This window comes from Narcine bancroftii, chromosome 3, assembly GCF_036971445.1.
Source record: "Narcine bancroftii isolate sNarBan1 chromosome 3, sNarBan1.hap1, whole genome shotgun sequence".
NCBI classification, from domain to species: Eukaryota; Metazoa; Chordata; class Chondrichthyes; order Torpediniformes; family Narcinidae; genus Narcine; species Narcine bancroftii.
The window spans coordinates 104,687,423-104,707,383 of NC_091471.1; the positions used below are offsets into that span (position 1 = coordinate 104,687,423).

Below are 19,961 nucleotides of genomic sequence, written 5' to 3' on the forward strand. Positions count from 1 at the left end.
GTCTCACCTTTTTTTCTATCACTTTTACAGTGCCTTGAAATTTATGTAGATTATCTTGAGGGGTGAAATACTTCTGGAAAAGTGGGCAAGTGAGGCATTTGTTCAGCAGCCAGATTATTATCTTGTTGCTGTGTGTTTCTGAATTCTTCAATCATGATATCTTTCCTCCTGTGCTTCGAATTGTTAAGTCCTGTGCTGTATTTGCTTTACTGATGACTTGAACCTAGAAATGAAGTCTGATACAGATTATTACCGGTGGTATGCATTTTATGGGACTGGAAAATCAATTGCATGGTTTTTTAACTGTAATTGCTTGTTGAAGAAGCTAAGTGGGGGAACTAACTATGAATGTATTTTCCAGGGGGGAAATAAATAACCTTTTTACTTAGAATTTTTATTTAACCTGAGTCCTTTTTTACGAACTCACTTAGTTGAGCAGTAAGTAGTTCCTGAAGTGTTTACTTTGTTATCTTGGGAGTGGGGGAAAACGAGACACTTAGCATAGTGATTTGCACAACGCTGTTTCAGTGGCAGTGACTTGGTTTCCAATCCTGCACTGTCTGTGTCTGTGTGGGTTTCCTCTGGATGCTCCGGTTCCCATCTTCCAAAATGTACAGGTGTTTTAGGTTACTTGGGGTATTTGGGTGGCATAGGCTCATGGGTTGGAAGGGCCTGTTACCATGATGTTTGTCTAAATTTTAAAAAAAATTAAATTCACAACAATTATGTTCCCACTCTTTACTGGATACTGAAAGGGCAATTAAAGTTTACTACTAGCAAATGAAGTGGCTGATAAAATTGTATCTGTCGTCCTTATTTCAGTGTCCTTTCTCTCAATTAATATCTTCTCCGTTGCCTCTCTATTAGCTGACTCAGAAAAGAGAGTGTCCACATGAACACTCATGATCCAGAATCATATTTCATCACAACCTTGACCCCTTGAGACTAAACTGTTGGGTTACTTGTCTGATTACAACATTTGATGAGCAGAAATTTGTTCCAATCAGGTTTTAGGTAAATCAAAGCAATAATTATTTGTCTTTGCCCAGCAATGTACTTGCCTCCAATTCCACCCTTTTCTCTTGAGAACTATCGGAAACCAGACTCTAGGTAATCTTGGTGACATTATTGAACCCAAATTAAATATGTATCATGCCTCCACCAAGGCCACCTATTTCTTCTTCTTTATTCTCGGAACCTCCTTGTGTTACTATATGTTACCTGCTGTTAAAACTATTCCACATCTCAGGATTTCATTAATCTAATATGCATTGGCTAGTTTGCCCAGCTCAGATCTTTCTTCAAGAATGATTTCATCCACAAGTCTGCAGACTATGTCTGAAGTTATGTTTGTACTTTGTATTTATTGATCAAAATTCAATTTGTTCTCTGTTCATCTGCTTCATTTTTAATCAGTTGTCATGTGGACATCGATGCAAAGCAATCTGTCACCCTGGTAACTGTCCAGAGAGATGCAACCAGAAAGTGAAGATGAAATGTCCTTGTAAGCGGATAAAGAAGGTAAGCCTAATTTAATGCATTGTCAAAATATCAAAGCAAGAACAAGCCTTCTTTACCTAGGTATTTCCTTTGTTGCTGGCCCAACCATTTCACTTAGCCAGTTGCATTCAATCTGGTCTACTGTTCTTGTCTTTGCTAAATCCACTGCCATACTTTATTTGTCTCCGGGGATCTGATCAGTCTGAAATCTGTGATTCAACAGGCAACCAGGCCTTGGAAAATTTTCCCAAGTGCTCAACAAGACAAGCAGTGAAGAAGGAAATGGAGTTGACACTTTTGGTTGCGAGTCCTTCACCAAAACTGAAAGCAAACAAAAGTTAAGGAATGCCAGATACGCATAGCGGATCAAACAGCATCTATGAAAAGAGAAAGAGTTGATGTTTTACTCCCAAAATTGTTAATCAAAACTGGGAATAAGATAAGACAATCTGGTTGTAGTAAAAACACAGTGTCTGCAGAGTTCAGTGTTTCAAACAAACTGGTTTTCAGTCACAGAGATAATGATGAAGGATCATTAGAAGAAAGGGAATATTGCTCAAGGATAAGACAAATGACTTAAATGTACCAGTTTGGATCAGGCTATGCTCTTGTGCACTATGCATTACTAATAGTGTGGCCATGGAGCATGCATAACAGATCCGGCTAAACTACTGAGTTACTTGGTTGGAGAATATAGTGGCGTGGAGAGGGGGCACTGGAAAGAACAAAAGGAATGTCTGACAGGATACTGATAAAAGTTGTCTGGGTAACAGTTACTTTATAAAAAAAAAGAGTTACAAGCAGCAAGGGGGAAATTTTTAAAATTTCAGCAGAGGTGATTTCTGAGCTCTATCAACTCTGGTAGAAAGGAAACCACCATCAAGAAACGAGGGCGGGGGGGTGGGGGTGGAAACAACACACGTCACGTGAGATTAGGCCATTAAATCCTGACCCTTCTGAAAATTTGGTTAAGTACATAAAAAGTAATGCAATTTATATAAAAACTCCTTTAAACATTCTTTGAATATATCTGCATCTCACAACCATGGGGAAAAAGAAAAAAAACTGCTGCGGACATAAAGTAGACCAGAAGGCATGGGTGACGAGCCCTGCGCCAATTCCGGAGCCGGGGACTAGCGCTCCAACTGCCCTGGAGATGGGTGAGCAACCTTCACTGCCACAATGAAGTGCGCCGCACCCGGTGGAATGGGATGATGGCACTGAAGGTGAAGAAACTGGAAGTCGAACATGTCCGTCAAGATCAGTGTTGGAGTCGGATAGTTCCTCTCCTGACAGTGATCAAGGGGAATATGAAGACAGAAGATACAGAATCGACTATCCCAAGGAAGTGAGTAATGTGGATATATTTAAGGAGCTTAGAAGTATGAAAGTAGAAATGAAAGCAGAAATAAGTAAGATAACTGAAGTTATGAATACTATGAAGCAATATATTGATCAAAACAAACATGAGGTGAATAAATTAAAAGAAGATGTGCAACAAGTTAAAAATAGAATGTCTCATATGGAGAACAATGACTGCCTTGACCATCTTAAATCAAAAGCTTTGTCAAAAAAATGGATGTTCTGGAAAATTACAGGAGAAGGAATAACATTAAGATTGTGGATTTGAAAGAAGGAGTGAAACAACAAAATATGCCACAATTTTTTGAAAAATGGAATCCAGAAGTACTGGGCCAAAAGAACTTTGTGGGAGAAATTGAAAATTGAAAAAGTAACAATGAGAACCAAACAAAGATATTACGAAAAGTAATTAAAAGTAGTTATACCATTTACAAAAGGTGACCATACAGCGTGTCAACGAAATACCCAATTTAGATGGTCAAAAAATGGGATTAAATATTTATGGATTAGAACTATTACTTTAATAGGAAGAGTTAATTGTATAAAGATGAATATTTTTCCAAGAATTTAATATCTCTTTCAAATGCTGTCTATTTTAGTGCCTCAACAGTTTTTTAAAGAAATTAATAAGTGGATTTGGAAATTCTTATGGAAGGATAAAATGTCTAGAGTATCTATGTGGAAATTAACATGGAAATATGAATGGGGGGAGGGGGAATTGCAAAATGAGAATGTCCAGACAGAAAATCAGGTGTTGTTCCTCCAATTTGCAGGTGGCCTTGGTGGGATAGTACATGAGGCTATGAACAGCTTTGTGAGTGTGGGAGTGGGACACAAAATTGAACTGGTTGGCCACTGGGATATCCCTGTTACTGATGAGGATAGAGTGAAGGTGCTCAGCAAAGCATTCTCCCAGACTGCGCCCAGTCTCTCCAATGTAGAGAAGGCTACAACGAGAGTGCCGGATACAGTAGATGACTCCTGTGAATATGCAAGTTAACTGTTGCTTCACTTGAAAGACCTGTTTGGGACCCCAAATGGTGGGAGGAGGTTTGGGTGCAAGTGTGGCACTGTCTGAGGCCACAGGGGAAGGTGCCAGGGTGGCAGTTGGATGATGATCTAAAATATGTGCTCCCTTCCACAAATGTGGCTTCCTCTCCACCACCATCAACTCACCCCCCACTTGCATCTCTTCTATTTCCTGCTCATCTGCCCTGACCTCCTCTGCCCCAAGAAGCAACCTACCACCCCACTAGCCTCTGCATCTAACACATTATCATCTGTAATTTCCGCCACCAACAACATGATCCCACGACCAGACACATCTTCCCCTCTTTTCTCCTCTCTGCCTCCGTGACTTCATTGTCCACTCATTTTCCCCTCCCTCCCCCCACCAATTGTCTCCCCGGCACGTTCTTCCCTGGCCACAAGAACTGCCACACTTGTGTCCACCCCTCCTCTCTCAACACCATTCGGGGCCCCAAACAGGCCTTTCAAGTGAAACAACACTTCACTTGTGTATCTGCGGGAATGATCTACCCAATCTGATGCTCCCTTTGTGGCCTCTACATCTGAGAGACTGGGTGCAGACCTGGGAGATCGCTTCACTGAGCACTTTTGCTCTGTCTGCATCAGTGACAGGGATCTCCTATTGACCAACCATTTAAATTCTGCTTCCCATATTTTACTCTTCCATAAGAATTTCCAAATCCACTTATTAAGTTCTTTTAAAAACTGTTGAGGCACTAAAATAGACAGCATTTGAAAGAGATATTGAATTCTTGGAAAAATATTCATCTTTATACAATTAACTCTTCCTATTAAAGTAATAGTTCTAATCCATAAATATTTAATTCCATTTTTTGACCATCTAAATTGGGTATTTCATTGACACGCCATATGGTCACCTTTTGTAAATGGTATAACTACTTTTATTCCAGTTTATTTTATATCCCGAGATTTGTCCATATTCCCACTCCCTTACTCCATGGCCTAATATGCTATCTGACCAATATCACCAGTAAATTGGAGGAATTACACTTGGTGTTCTGTCTGGGCGCTCTCCATTAACTTCTCTGGATTCTGCTAGCCTACTCTCCATTCTCCTTCCCTTAACTTTCCCCTCGTCTTCTTTCCCTTAGCTCTCCACCCCCTTCCCTCTCTATTCACCAAGTCATCCCTCCTCCCCTGCTTGCTGGCGTGCCCTCCCTCCCTTATACATCTTTTAACTCCTGCCTTTTGGACAGAGTTGCTTCCCTCACCCCTCCCTACTACCATTTTGTTCAGACACCTGCCGACATTTTCCCATACCTTGATGAAGGGCTCAAGTCTGAAACTTTGTTTATTTATCACTATCTTTGCTATATAAAGTGCACTGTTTGATCTGCTGAGTTTCTCCAGCATTGTGTTTTTATTTCAACCACTTTTGGAGGAAATAGTGGGAAGATGTGATGTAATAGCTGTTAGTGTCAATATGTTTTAATGGATGTTGATGACTAACCTCTCCCCTGAGATGCCCAGAAATAGAAGAGTGAGTCTGTTAATGTCAAAGTGACATGCAGGTGTAAACTGACATCAAAGATAATGAAATTTTCGATTTCTACTTGTAAGAAGCAGCACCAACACACTCATCAATAAGATCGAGAAATAATTGAACAGGGAGCTAAATGGGACTAAAGCAGATTGTTGCACATATTCAAGGAAGAAGCCAGCAGAGAAATGCAAAAAAAATCAAAGTAGCATCTTGCAAATATCTGAAATAAAGCAGAAAAAAATTGAAATACTAGCAGATTAGGCAGCATGTGTGGAAAGACATCATCAGAGGAGATTAGCATAACTTGGGCCCATACAATTTTGCTGAATTATACCTTTGGACTTGATGAAAATGAGTGGAGTATAAAAGTTTTTTTTCCCCAAAATTAAGAAGAAATTCAGCTAGCTAAAGGAGTGTAGTAATGGAACAGAAACAGTTGGACTTTGATTAGAAGAAATAATGAAAATCCATCAGACCATTCTAATATGAGATGGAGATGCATCAAAATAGGTATCTTTCGTGAACATAGTTGCATAGACCATTACAGCACGGTACAGCCTTTTCAGCCCATGATGTTGTGCCGACCTATATAAACCTATCCCATAACAATCTAATCCCTTCTGACCTCACACCCATAACTCTCTGTTTCTTGCATCCATGTATCTAACTAAGAATTTTAAATATCCCTATTGCACCAGCCTGCACCACAACCACTGACTATCTATTCCATGCACCTATGTTTAAAAAAAAAACCCAGGAATCTCCCTTAAACTTTCCTCCAATCATCCAGTCAGATGTTGTCTCATATTTGCTATTTCTGGGATCAAAAGAGTTGGATGTCCACCCTACCTAAACCCCTCATAATTTTATATACGTCTATTTAGTCAACTCATCCTTTATCGCTCCAAAGAGAAAAGTCCAAGCTTTGTAAACCTCGTTTCAGAAGGGCATGTTCCACAATCTAAGTAACATCTTGGTAAATCTCCTCTGCACTTTATTTAAAGCTTCAACATTCCTTCCTGTAATGAGGCAACCAGAGCTGAACACAATACTCCAAGTGTGGTTTAACCAGTTTTATGGGGTTGTGACATTATCTCACGGCCCTTGAACTCAATCCAATGAACGCCAGCTCACCATATTGCCTTCTTAACCACCATATCAGCTTTTGTGATAGCCTGAAGGATCTATGGACTTGGACCACAAGATCCCTTTGTTCCAACATACTGCTGCATATCGGGTTAGAAATGAAAAAGGTTGCACCACAAGATTGTGAGCAGTTAATAAAATATTGTTGATATAAAAGAACCCAAGTTTCTTTATTATTTATCACATGGTACCAGGAGTGTGTATCAGTCACTATCAGCCCGAAACAAGGAGAATGTGATGGATTCTGATGTTGTGAATTGGACTGGGAACATCAACCATGAGAGGCAGTTGTTCAAACAACGATTCACGCTGTATCTGCAAGCCATTGGACTTGATTGCAAACTGGATGCATGGAAGATTGCACTGCTACTTACTGTGGTGGGACCTCAAGCACTAGAGGTTTTCAACGCATTTTTTTTACCGAGGCAGATGACCACGGCAAGTTTGATAGGTTATCAAGTTGTTTGATGAACACTGCTCACCAAAGAAAAATGAAATGATTGAAAGGTACATGTTTCGCATGCAGCTGCAGGCAGAGAGCTTTGATACTTTCTTAATGGACTTGAAACTAAAAGCAAGGACATGCAATTTTGGATCACTGCATGATTCAATAATCTGTGATCAAATTGTGTTTGGAATTATTGATAAGAAAGTGAGAGGTTGCTACGAGAGACAGAACTTAGCTTAGCTGGAGCTATGAAGATACTCAACACTAGTGACTTAGCTCTGCAGCATGCGAAAAAGTTAAGTGAGAGGGTAAAAGCTGGTGAAAATTAAGATGTAGTCATAGCTACAATGTCTTGACACATACATTAATAGAGATTGAGACATACGAAACAACAAAAAGAGAGACATTCAATTGTAAACGACATGGCACTCAACATGCACCAAAACAATGCTCAGCCTATGGAAAAGTCTGTAATAAGTGCAAAGGGCAGAATCACTATGCAAAGCAGTTTTTCCAAAGGGGAAATAAAATAGAAGTGAAAGTGTGCACACTCGAGAAGAAACTTTCCTCATGGGCATGGTGGTGCAGGAAGATTTCAAACCAACAGTCGCTGAACAGCCAAGCATGAATAGAGTTGAGCAGGACAAGTGAACTATGTCATTGCATGCAAATAGAGCAGATATTCCTTTCGAGCTGGACACAGGCAAAGGCCAATTTGATCTGTGAGCATGACACTAGGACAATGAAGATAAAGCCATATATCCATCCAAATTCTGTTCAGCTTAAGCCCTACAATGGACAGCTCATTGACACGAAAGGTACATGTTGACTAAAGGTGAAAAATAAAGGTAAAGAGCACCACCTTATGTTTGCAGTAGTCCTAGATTGGCATGAATTACTGCTTGGTGGCAAAGCATGTGAAAACCTAAGCCTAGTCAAGAGGGTGTATTGCATTAACAGTGGAAATACTGGATCGCTTTACAGATATCTTCAAGGGGCTTGGTGTTCTCCATTTACCTATGATACAGTTAAAGGAGGATGCATAGTCTCAAAGGGGGGGGGGGGGGGGGGTTCCAGCAACACTGAAAGTCAAGCTCAAGCAGGAACTCAACCGAATGAAGGCACTAGGGGTCATAAAGAAAGCAGAGGAGCCCACAGAATGGGTGAATTTAATGTGTGTCAAAAAGAAGAAAGGTAATCTGCATGGACCCAAAAGACTTGAATGCCAATATAAAGATTCCAATTAGGGATGAAATTACAAGTGAGATGGCTGGTGCAAAGTTTTCACTAAATTGGGTGCTTCTGGCAATTAAAACTGCATGAAAATAACATAATATACTGTAAATTCAATACACCGTTTGGCCGATTCTCCTGTCTCTGCTCCTGAAGTGTTCCACAGGACAATGGAGCACATCATAAAAGCATAAATGGGATATGTGTGTGCATGAATGACATGATCCTATGGGTATCCACACAGGAACGACACACCAAGAGGCTCATCAAAGTGTTATAATGCATCCAGAAGAATTCAACAGAGAAAAATGTCAATTTGGTGTGAAGGATATCGCCTTTCTGGGAGATAAGCTGTCAAAGGCAGATGTGGAGTCAGACAAGAAAGCATTTCTAGAGATGGCCAGACCCACTGACAAAAAGGCATTTTGAGAGTGCTGGGAATGATCAATATCATTGGTAAACTCATTCCAAACCTGTCTTCCAAAACAATGTTACATTGTTACATAACAAATGTGAATTCAAGTGGATGGCCAACCACAAGGAAGAATTGGAAATATTGAAGTCCATTCTAACTACAGAACCGATGCTTTTGACATTCTTTGACCCATCCAGTATGAAAGTATTTATGGACACTTCGAAAGATGGAATAGATGCTGTACTACTTAAGGCTGTAGGAGAAGTTTGGAGGCCATTCACATACGCATCAGGGACGATTATCACATCTGAATGTCGATATGTCCAGATAGAAAAAGAGTGTTGAAGTCTGGTCTATGGACTTGAGAAATTCCGCAGCTATGTGTATGATCTACCAACATTCATGGCCGAGACAGACCACAAGCCATTACTAACCGTAATCAAGAAAAACCTCAGTAGGATATCATTGCGAATCCAACGTTATGACTTTGAATTGGGAAACCTATTGTGGTAGCTGATGCATTATACAGGGCAACGTCGCGGAGAGAAGCATACAATGAGAATTCCAGTAAGACAGATGTGAATCTCCATGTGAATTTGAGCTGAGTGTTGTAAATGGGCTTCTACTCAGACAGAGCAGAATTCCTCATTCCTCAATCACTGAGACAGGAGATACTGAAAAGGGTGCATTAGGGGCATCTTGGAATTGAAAATGCAAGAGGAGGGTGAGAACTGATGTTTATTGGCCAGGGATAAATGCTGACATTGTCAGAAGAGTTTCAAGCTGTGAGATCTGTCTGAAACATCCCGCAAATCAGCCAAGGAAACCATGATCATAAATGACTTACCAGAGGAGCCATTGCAGAAAGCTGGGACTGATCTGTTCCACCTGGTTGGAAAGAATTACTTGCTGGTTGTTGACTATCTGTCGAACTATCCTGAGATGGTGATGCTCCTAACACATCTGCTGCTTGTGTAATCAAATATACAAAATCAATCTTTGCAAGACATGGAATTCTTCAAATCATCTACAGTGACAATGGACCATGCCACAGTTGTAGAGAATTCCAGAACTTTGCAGAAGAGTATGATTTTTAAATGTGTGACTTCAAGTCCTTTGCATCCCCAGTCAAACGGTAAAGCAGAGAAAGGAGTTCACATAGTTTAACAGCTGCTCAAGAAAGCACAAGACAATGGCTCAGATCCTTATTTAGCTCTGTTGCATTACTGAGCTTCACCACTTGAATATGGCTGAGCTCCTGATGAGACATAGACTACACACCACACTTCCCTACCCTGTGGACTCAAACAAGAACAGATGTCAAACGGAAGCAAAACTATTTGCAAAGGAGACAAAAGGCAAATGATGACAAGCCAGCAAGAAGCTTAGGGCTACTGGCACAACATGACACAGCGAGACTCTGGGACAAGAAGGCCATTGTTCTGAAGGAAGTCTTATACTATCAGAACAGAGAATGGTCAAATACTGAGGAGGAATCAAAAGAGCCTGCTGAAAACATGAGACTCTGCAAAAACAGGCAAATGTAGATGATCCAGCCTGCACAGCAACAGAGGAAACACCACCAGGGCTAGATGGTAGTGGACCAGTAGAGCTGATGACAGGCGTTATCAAAGCACTTGACAGGCTGAAACTCTAAAAGAAAAAGAACTGCACACTTAAAAAGTTTGTGCTATAGATATTTGTGTTTATGTTGGTGTTTAACTTGAAATAAATACTGTATTAATGTGTAATGTTGCAAGATTGAACATCTTAAGGAAAGGGGGTGTGGTGACAGAGTGCTAGTGATACTCCTGACCATGAGAGGGAGTCGGAGTTGAATGCTACACCTCGGGTTAGATACAAAAAATGGCTGCACCACGAGGTCGTGAGTTGTTAATAAAATGTTGTGAATATAAAAGAACACAAGTTTCTTTATTACTTAAAAAATATCAGTGATGTGGATGTTTACAGTGCTGTTTGGTTTATAGGTTAGCAAAGAGAAAATATTAACTCTTTTTTTTCTCTCCACAGTTTTTTCAACTTTGACCTGCATTTCATTTGTTAACATTACTTGCTTTCAACTAGATGGTGCTGTAAATGTCAGGACCACTTGGACAACTGTATCTTCACCCAAGCACAGATACCTCGCGTGTCTTACTAATCCCTCCTCCAAACTCCCAGCATTCTCCAAAGCATAAAACTAACATGTTTTCTTACTTTCCCAATTCTGATGATGGATCTTTGACATGAAACATTAATTCTTCATTTCTTTCCACATGTACTGCTGACTATTTGCAGCATTCTGTTTCCACCTTTTGAGTTTTACTTCAATTATCAAGAAACTAGAAACTATCAAGGTGATATGGGGCATCAGAAGTGTCAGATGTGTAAGTGTGGAAGGACTGTCCAGGTGGACAAAGAATAAAATCAAGATTGGAAAATTGTCATTTTTTGTGAGGATCTTGAAGGCCTTTTGACAGCTGGTTTTTAATGAATATTCAAATCTAAATGACCAAAAATTAAATATTATTTTAAAATATTTGCGAACACTCTTGAGTGGTAGAAATTAATAAAGACATTACACTACTTTCAGATAAGTTTATAATTGAGGTAGATGATCCATTCAAAAGATGGAGTTCACAATCTTGCTATCTGGAGGCTCATCTTAATTTATTTGTCTTCAGTCCCTGGGCATGATTCTAAGTCTAATTGTGTAGTGGAAATCAGATGCCAATTCATTTCTGATTTCTACATTGTGTTGTCCAGGTTTTTCTCTGCACTAAGGAACCATCAGTTGAAGGTCAGAATGTTCTGGTTCATTTTTTCACAGTAATCTTGAAAATTTGTGTTATTCATTTGTATTAATGTGATACAGAAATGTATATTGTAGCAATGTCAATTATCCATTCATGGAGAAAATTTATATTCCTACTGGAATGTTGCAGGGAGGTAATCATATTGTTTTACTTCTGAATAATTGGGTACCAGGTGCTTTCAGTTTGTTTTACATTGAATCAAAGAAATGTAAAGGGATCCAAAGAGTGGCACTATGGAACAGTGGGTGGAGTTGCAGCCTCTGTTCTAATGACCTGAGATTGATCCTGAACACTGGTGCTGCTTGTGGAATTTGCAAGTTCTCCTGAGATTGTGTGTGGGTTTCCTCTGGGAGCTCCAATTTCTTCCCACATACTCAAGATGTGGAGTTAGAAAATTAATTGACTGCTTAAATTGCCTGTTTTGGTGAGAACTGGTAAGAGTTGATGGGCATTGAAAGTAATAGGTTGTTGGAAAGATAGTTAGGGAATGGGATTGATAGGATTGCCCTGAGAGCTATTACAGTCTCTCATTCCCTCTCAACATTGGCTTCCAAAATTTGTGGATTTAAAAGGTTGCGTTGCGAGCAAAATGCATACAGCATATTTATTCCAAGAATACTTTCTAAATGTAATCAGTAAAGAAAAAGTAAACAAATCCTTTTTTTTTAACCTTTAAATTAGTCTCTTTATGTGCATACCAGGAAGAACTATTTAAATTTAGGTGGAGAAATGTGTCTGTTTTATTTCAGTTCATATACATGTCAGTGGAAAAAAGTTCAGAAAAAAATACAGTATTTCAGTTCAGCAAATTTCAGCTGCATTCTTCTTGGTTGAAAGACCAGAATAATAGTCATACACTTGAGTATAAAATCCACTGCACCAATTATGTTGCATGAAAAATCTTATTCCAATTGTGGCAAAACAAATATAAGGTGGATGATTATTTGGTGTGTATATTTAATGTCATTTTAAGCAAAAGTTCTGTAAGTTCAATATATCATCTTTATTCTTCCAGCGTAATGTATATTTTTTAATTAACAGAACATTTTTTGAAAAATTAATGCTATAGAATCTTCTTATTCTGTCAGGAAATACTCTGTTCAGTGGTGACTGAGGAGCAGGTCCTGGTGGAGTGTGATGAAATCTGTCAGGAAATGAAGCAAAAGGCATCTGAGGTAATGTCTCCTGCACTGTTATATTATACTCTCCCAGATTTCCTTAAAAGTGGGGTAAAAGGAATAGTCCTTGAAAACTAATAAACTCTCCTGTAGAACTGTTGCAGTTGAGTATACAATTTTTCAACAAATTAAGCTACCATATAGTGTATTTTATAAAATTACCCATTGGATATTTAATCAAGATGGTTTCTCCACCAAGAGTGGCAGTGAAAGCAAATTCCCTGCTTAAATAAGAAAACTAACCTTGGGAGAAATGGGAAGAATAATAAGCATCTATAATCATTTAAGAAAATTAGCACCGGAATAGTGGCCTCCTGCACTTGAAAATTCAGTGATTCACAATATGATTTTTGTCACCAACTCAAACTCGTATTAATTAATTAATTAATTAGAAAGTTGTAAAAAAAGCCGTGGCCATCAGGTACTACCTGAAGTAATATTAAATATATATTGCATGGACACACAGCGACGATATCTTGTAAAAGTTGAGCAACTTACATCATTACATTCTCAATTTTCTTTTGCTTCAAATAGTGGCTTGTCTGTCTCTTTTACACTTGGAACATAAAATATTATTGGCCATTATAATTGGTGAATTTGTGACATGTAACCCAGAGAGCCCGGAGCGACCACTCTCTGCTGACCGTCAATGGCTCCACTGTTGAGGTAGTCAAGAACACCAAATTCCTTGGTGTGCACCTGGCAGAGGATCTCTCCTGATCCCCCAACACCAGATTCACTGCCAAAAAGGCCCAACAATGCCTTTACTTTCTGCGGAGGTTAAGGAAAGTTCAGCTTCCACTCTCCAACCTCATTACATTCTACAGGGAATGCATTGAAAGCATCTGAAGTAACTGCCTGGTTTGGGAACTGTACCACCTCAGAACACAAGTTCCTGCAGCAGATAGTAAAGACCGCTAAGGGGATTATTGGGGTCTCTCTACCTTCCATGATGGACATTTATAACAGCTATTGTTTGCGGAAAGCCATAACATCATGAAGGACTCCACACACCCCTCCCACAATCTGTTCTCCCTCCTGCCATCCAGGAAAATGTATCGAAGCGTTTTGACCCTCACAACCAGATTACAAGACAGCTTTTTAGCCCAAGTTGTGAGGCTTCTGAACTCCAAGGATACAGGGCTAGCATATGTAACATGATATTTAATGAGTGATATTTATGATTATATTATTTATAAAAATTGTTTCTGAGGTAATATATCCATGTAAATAACCAGCTCCATGTTCTGGAGAAACGCTATCTCATTTTCACTGTACACGGCAAGGTTTATGGTACGAATGACAAATAAACATGACTTGATTTGAACAGTTTCTATTTGGTAGAATATGATGAGAACTCAACTGAAAGTGGGTTGTATTTTTGTCTGGCTTTTAAAATAATCCCAATAACTTGAAGACTATTTCATGTGACTTGGCCACATGAGTCACTTGGCCATATGAGTCACTTGTACAAAATGGCCAGAAGCCTGGTCAAATATTTTAGGAATTGGAAACAGTTTAAAGGATAAATAAGAGTTTGAGACATTTATGAAGGAGATTCTAGATGTTACAACCTTGAAAAGAGAAAGCTCAATTGCTGGTGATGCAGTGGTTAAAACTGGGGATGCCCAAGAGGTAGAATTGCAGAAGCAAAGGGATTCTGGAGAAAATTAGACAATTTCTTGCTGAAATGTAATTTTTCTGGTGTTGGAACTTGCCTATCAATTTGTTAGCGATGAATTGAAAGATTAGTTTGTATTTGATTTAAAACTTCCTTGCAATTGACAAGTGACTTGGGGGGAAAAAAACCTTATTTTTTCTGGAAATGAGAAATCCTAAGCTAATAACTCTCAAATTGAATAAGTGTAATGTAATATTAATCTAAATCCAAGAAAGGAATTTGTCATCATTTTGCTGTTAAGGAACTACTGTTTCATTACAAAGACAGGATTTTAAATTAAAGAGTTCCAACAACAATATTAGATTACATCAAAACCATGCATCATTGTAAGTTCATTAAAATTGACCAGGTGGCTTCGATTTGCCACGGATCTACTCCAATTTCTTTTCGCTCCTTTTTCTATAAGAGCTCCATAAATGTCTATTTTAAGTGGAAACAATTTAGATTTTTTTCTTTCAGCCTTTACAAACTAGATGATTACAGGCCATTAGAATGTGACTTGTGGAGGAAAATAAATTAAACCATTTGGGTGATGAGAATATAAATATTATTTAAAGTTTAATAAAGATTAGTGATTTGAAATAATAATGTAGTAATTTTTCAGGATGTTGTTGAAAAAAATACTGATCATTGTCTATTGCACAAACAGTATACGGAGCCCGCCATAATGTTTGGGACAGACACATTTTCTCTCATTTGCCCTAGTTCTCCACAGTGTTAAATCTGAAATTAAACCATTCACATTAAAGTGCACATTCTGCAAGGGTATTGGTGTACATTTTGGTTTGACCATGTAGAAATTGAAGTACTTCTTATACATAGTTGCCCCATTTCAGGGCACTATAATGTTTGGGACATTTGGCTTCTCAGGTGTTTGCGATTACACAAGTATGTTAATTGCTTCATTGGTACAGGTGTAAGAGAGCTAGGCTTGCTTCTCAGCTTTTGATCACCTTTGGAGTCTGTAGTTGCCATTTTTCAATATGAGGACAAAAGTTGTGCAAATGAAAGTCAAAGAAGCCATTGTGAGGCTGTAAAGCAAGAATAAAATGGTAAGAGGCATCACCCAAATCTTAAAATCAGTTGTTTGGAACATGATTAAGAAGAAAGAACAAACTGGTGAGCTCAGTAATTGCAAAGGGACTGGTCGAACGAGGAAGACCTCCACTGCTGATGTCAGAAGAATTCTCATCACATTGAAGATAATTCCCCAGACACCTGTCCTACAGATCAGAAACATTCTTCAGGAGGCAGATGTAGATGTGTCAATGGCTCCTGTCTGCAGAAGACTGCATGAATAGAAATACAGAGGCTACATTGCAAGATGAAAACCACTAATTAGCCACAGAAGTAGGAGGGGCAGATTACAGTTTGGCAAGAAGTATTTAAAAGACCCTGCAGAATTCTGGATAAAGGTCTTATGGACAGTTGAGACCAAGATTAACCTTTATCTTTGTGATGGCAAGAGCAAACTGGATGCATAAGGGAACTGCCCAATATCCAAAGCATACCTCCTCGTCTGTGAAACTTGGTGATTGGGTTATTATGGCCTGGGCATGTATGGCTGACACAGGTACTGGCGCACTTACTGGTGGAGCAGCAAAATGAATTCTGAAGTGTTTTAAAACATCTCATCTGCTCAAGTTTGAACAAATGCCTCCAAACTCATTGGATGGCACTCCATCCTACAGCAAGTCATTGATCCCATTCATACTGCTAAAGCAACAAAGAAGTTTATCAAAGGTAAAAGCTGGAAAATTCCTGAATGGCCAAGTCAGTCAATCAATCTAAAGCCAATTGAGCATGCCTTCTGAATGCTGAAGAGAAAACTTAAGGGGACAAGCCTCCAAAACAAGCAGGAGCTTAAGATGGCCTCAGTAGAGGCATAGAAGAACATCCCAGAGAATATACTCAGCACCTGGTCTATAAATCACTGACTTCAATCAGTCATTGCATGGAAGGGATATTCAACAAAGTGCAGTACTAAACACAACTACTTTAATATACCAACCATTGCTATGTCCCAAATATTATACTGCCCTTAAATGAAGGGACTATGTAAGAAAAGTGCTATAATTTCTGTATGGTCAAACCAAAATGTACACAAATACCCTTTAATAAAATCTGGAATGTGCACTTTAATCACATGTTCAATTACAATTTAAAGCTGTGGAGCACAGGGGCAAATAAAGGGGAAAAAATGTTTTTGTCCCAACATTATGGAGGGCACTGTATCCTATCAAAAGAATACAGATCTGATCTGGCATGTAAATTAACTGTAGGAGTTGCCAGTGCAAATAATAGTTGCCGATTATTCACTAATTTTGCAAATTTATATTCAGTTAGCACTTCAGTGAAAAACTGATTTTACTTTTTTGGTAACAGATGAAACAAGCTGAAGAGAAAGCAGCCCTTGAAAAAGAAAAATTAAAACAGCAGGTAAGTGGTATAACACTGGCTGAGAATATCTATACTATAAAAATAAAGCATATTAAATCATGGATGAACTTTTTTTACATTTCATCTATCTGCTCTAATAGTTTTCTGTGATGTGAAGTTATTTTTTCCTCTTTGCATTCTCATGAAGTAATGTTCCTTTTGATGGTTACCTGGTGAATTAACTTCATTGCTTGCTTCATCTAATGCTACTTGAAAAGGGTACCAGCCATTGAAATCTCTTTGGTCATTCTTATTTTTTTGAATATTTTATTTTGAGAATTTTAATCAGCATGCAGTCAAAACGAAGAATCTTCTTTCTTTGGCTTGGCTTTGCGGAAGAATATTTATGGAGGGGGTAAAAGTCCACGTCAGCTGCAGGCTCGTTTGTGGCTGACAAGTCCGATGCGGGACAGGCAGACACGGTTGCAGCGGCTGCAGGGGAAAATTGGTTGGTTGGGGTTGGGTGTTGGGTTTTTCCTCCTTTGCCTTTTGTCAGTGAGGTGGGCTCTGCGGTCTTCTTCAAAGGAGGTTGCTGCCCGCCAAACTGTGAGGCGCCAAGATGCACGGTTTGAGGCGATATCAGCCCACTGGCGGTGGTCAATGTGGCAGGCACCAAGAGATTTCTTTAGGCAGTCCTTGTACCTTTTCTTTGGTGCACCTCTGTCACGGTGGCCAGTGGAGAGCTCGCCATATAACACGATCTTGGGAAGGCGATGGTCCTCCATTCTGGAGACGTGACCCACCCAGCGCAGCTGGATCTTCAGCAGCGTGACTCGATGCTGTCGACCTCTGCCATCTCGAGTACTTCGACGTTAGGGATGAAAGCGCTCCAATGGATGTTGAGGATGGAGTGGAGACAACGCTGGTGGAAGCGTTCTAGGAGCCGTAGGTGATGCCGGTAGAGGACCCATGATTCGGAGCCGAACAGGAGTGTGGGTATGACAACGGCTCTGTATACGCTTATCTTTGTGAGGTTTTTCAGTTGGTTGTTTTTCCAGACTCTTTTGTGTAGTCTTCCAAAGGCGCTATTTGCCTTGGCAAGTCTGTAGTCTATCTCGTTGTCAATCCTTGCATCTGATGAAATGGTGCAGCCGAGATAGGTAAGCTGGTTGACCGTTTTGAGTTTTGTGTGCCCGATGGAGATGTGGGGGGGCTGGTAGTCATGGTGGGGAGCTGGCTGATGGAGGACCTCAGTTTTCTTCAGGCTGACTTCCAGGCCAAACATTTTGGTAGTTTCCGCAAAACAGGACGTCAAGCGCTGAAGAGCTGGCTCTGAATGGGCAACTAAAGCGGCATCGTCTGCAAAGAGTAGTTCACGGACAAGTTTCTCTTGTGTCTTGGTGTGAGCTTGCAGGCGCCTCAGATTGAAGAGACTGCCATCCGTGCAGTACCGGATGTAAACAGCGTCTTCATTGTTGAGGTCTTTCATGGCTTGGTTCAGCATCATGCTGAAGAAGATTGAAAAGAGGGTTGGTGCGAGAACACAGCCTTGCTTCACGCCATTGTTAATGGAGAAGGGTTCAGAGAGCTCATTGCTGTATCTGACCCGACCTTGTTGGTTTTCGTGCAGTTGGATAATCATGTTGAGGAACTTTGGGGGGCATCCGATGCGCTCTAGTATTTGCCAAAGCCCTTTCCTGCTCACGGTGTCGAAGGCTTTGGTGAGGTCAACAAAGGTGATGTAGAGTCCTTTGTTTTGTTCTCTGCACAAAGAATAACCCAAAAGAAAAACATAATATCAATAATATTTACAAAATAATGCAAAAATTAGTCGGCATGTCGATATTAATGAAACTGAGGAAAAAGAGTCAACATGTGATTCAATTATTATAAAGAAAAATTACAATACTACAAAAATGCAAATTCAATGTTCACGTTGAAGCAAAGGGAGAAAGAGATAATAGACAAGATCTAGATAAGAAGAACCCTCCTACCTCCCAAAAAAAACAAGAAAGAAAGAAAAGAGAAAGAATAAGAAAAAGAAAAGATTGGCCTCATCTAGGATAAACCCCACTCCCATCAAGGGACAAATAACCTGACGTATCCAGGGTCTTCAGCGCTGTGAGCACCAGGGGGGAGAGACAGGAGGGGGGAATTGTTGACCTTGATTATGAATTCCATATTCTTGAAAATACATCATACCTGTTTCTGAGATTATAGGTGATCTTCTCCAGGGGAACACAGTTATGCATTTCTATCTTCCAGTGGGCTAAACCTAGTTGGGAATCTGATTTCCAAATAACTGTTATGCATTCCCTGGGGACTCCTAAAGTGAGCTTAACAAATTTTACTTGATATTTTGACAGTCTCATTTTAATTTCCCCAATAAAAATAATTCAGGTACCTGAGGGTATAGAATCTCCAGTAATTTTTTTTCCAGATTACCCAAATCTTCCCAGAAAGGCCTCACTTTCAGGCATGAATAGGTTAAATGCAAGAAAGTACCTATTTCCTGACCACATCGAAAACAATTATCCGATATTTTCGATTTAAATTTATGTAATTTTTGTGGAGTAATGCATAGCTGATGCAAGAAGTTATATTGCCCCAGCCGATACTTTACATTAATCGTGTTAATCATGATGTCCTGGCATGTCAGACCAGCAAAATGGATCAATTTCTATACCTAAATCTGATTCTCATCTTTGTCTTGATTTATCAAGCCCTCTTTTAGGGTTTCCCGCCTGAAATAAGGAATACATTTTTGAAATAACTTTTTTAATGATCCCCTATTGAACTAGAGTCTCTCTTTTGCTACACTGCGGTAAGGTTAGTGCTGGACCTAATTTGTCCCTTAAATAAGGTCTGAACTGAAGATAGCAGAAAAAGATGTATTTAAAACTTCATATTTATTCCTAATTTGCTCATATGTCATAAACTGTCCCTGCTCATAACAATCCTCAATACACTTGACGCCTCTCTGGGACCAAGTGTCCAGGATTTTATTATCATATGTTAATGGAATTAACCTATTTTGAGCCAGGGGTGTTTCAGGTGAAAGACTCCCCTTGTCTCCAATTTGACCATTAATTTTATTCCATTTCTCCAAAGAGAAAAGACTCAATCCATCCTTATCATGCATACTCTTCAATCCAGACACCATCCTCTTAAATCTCCTCTACAACCACTCTGTAGCATCCACTTCTTTTCTGTTGCGAGTTGACCAGGACTGAGCACAATATTCCAAGTGGTGTCTAACTAAGGTCGTGT

General features: G+C 39.5%; 1 protein-coding gene across 3 annotated transcripts in view; it reads left to right on the forward strand.

Moving 5' to 3' along the window:
* Positions 1–19,961, forward strand: part of nfxl1 (nuclear transcription factor, X-box binding-like 1) — a 119,409-nt gene that overhangs the window by 96,446 nt on the left and 3,002 nt on the right. For all 3 annotated transcript variants that reach the window (XM_069924723.1, XM_069924724.1, XM_069924725.1), the window contains exons 19-21: positions 1,417–1,521; positions 12,542–12,628; positions 16,698–16,751. In XM_069924723.1, coding sequence (XP_069780824.1) covers positions 1,417–1,521; positions 12,542–12,628; positions 16,698–16,751 — 246 coding nt within the window. The remainder of the gene's footprint in view (positions 1–1,416; positions 1,522–12,541; positions 12,629–16,697; positions 16,752–19,961) is intronic.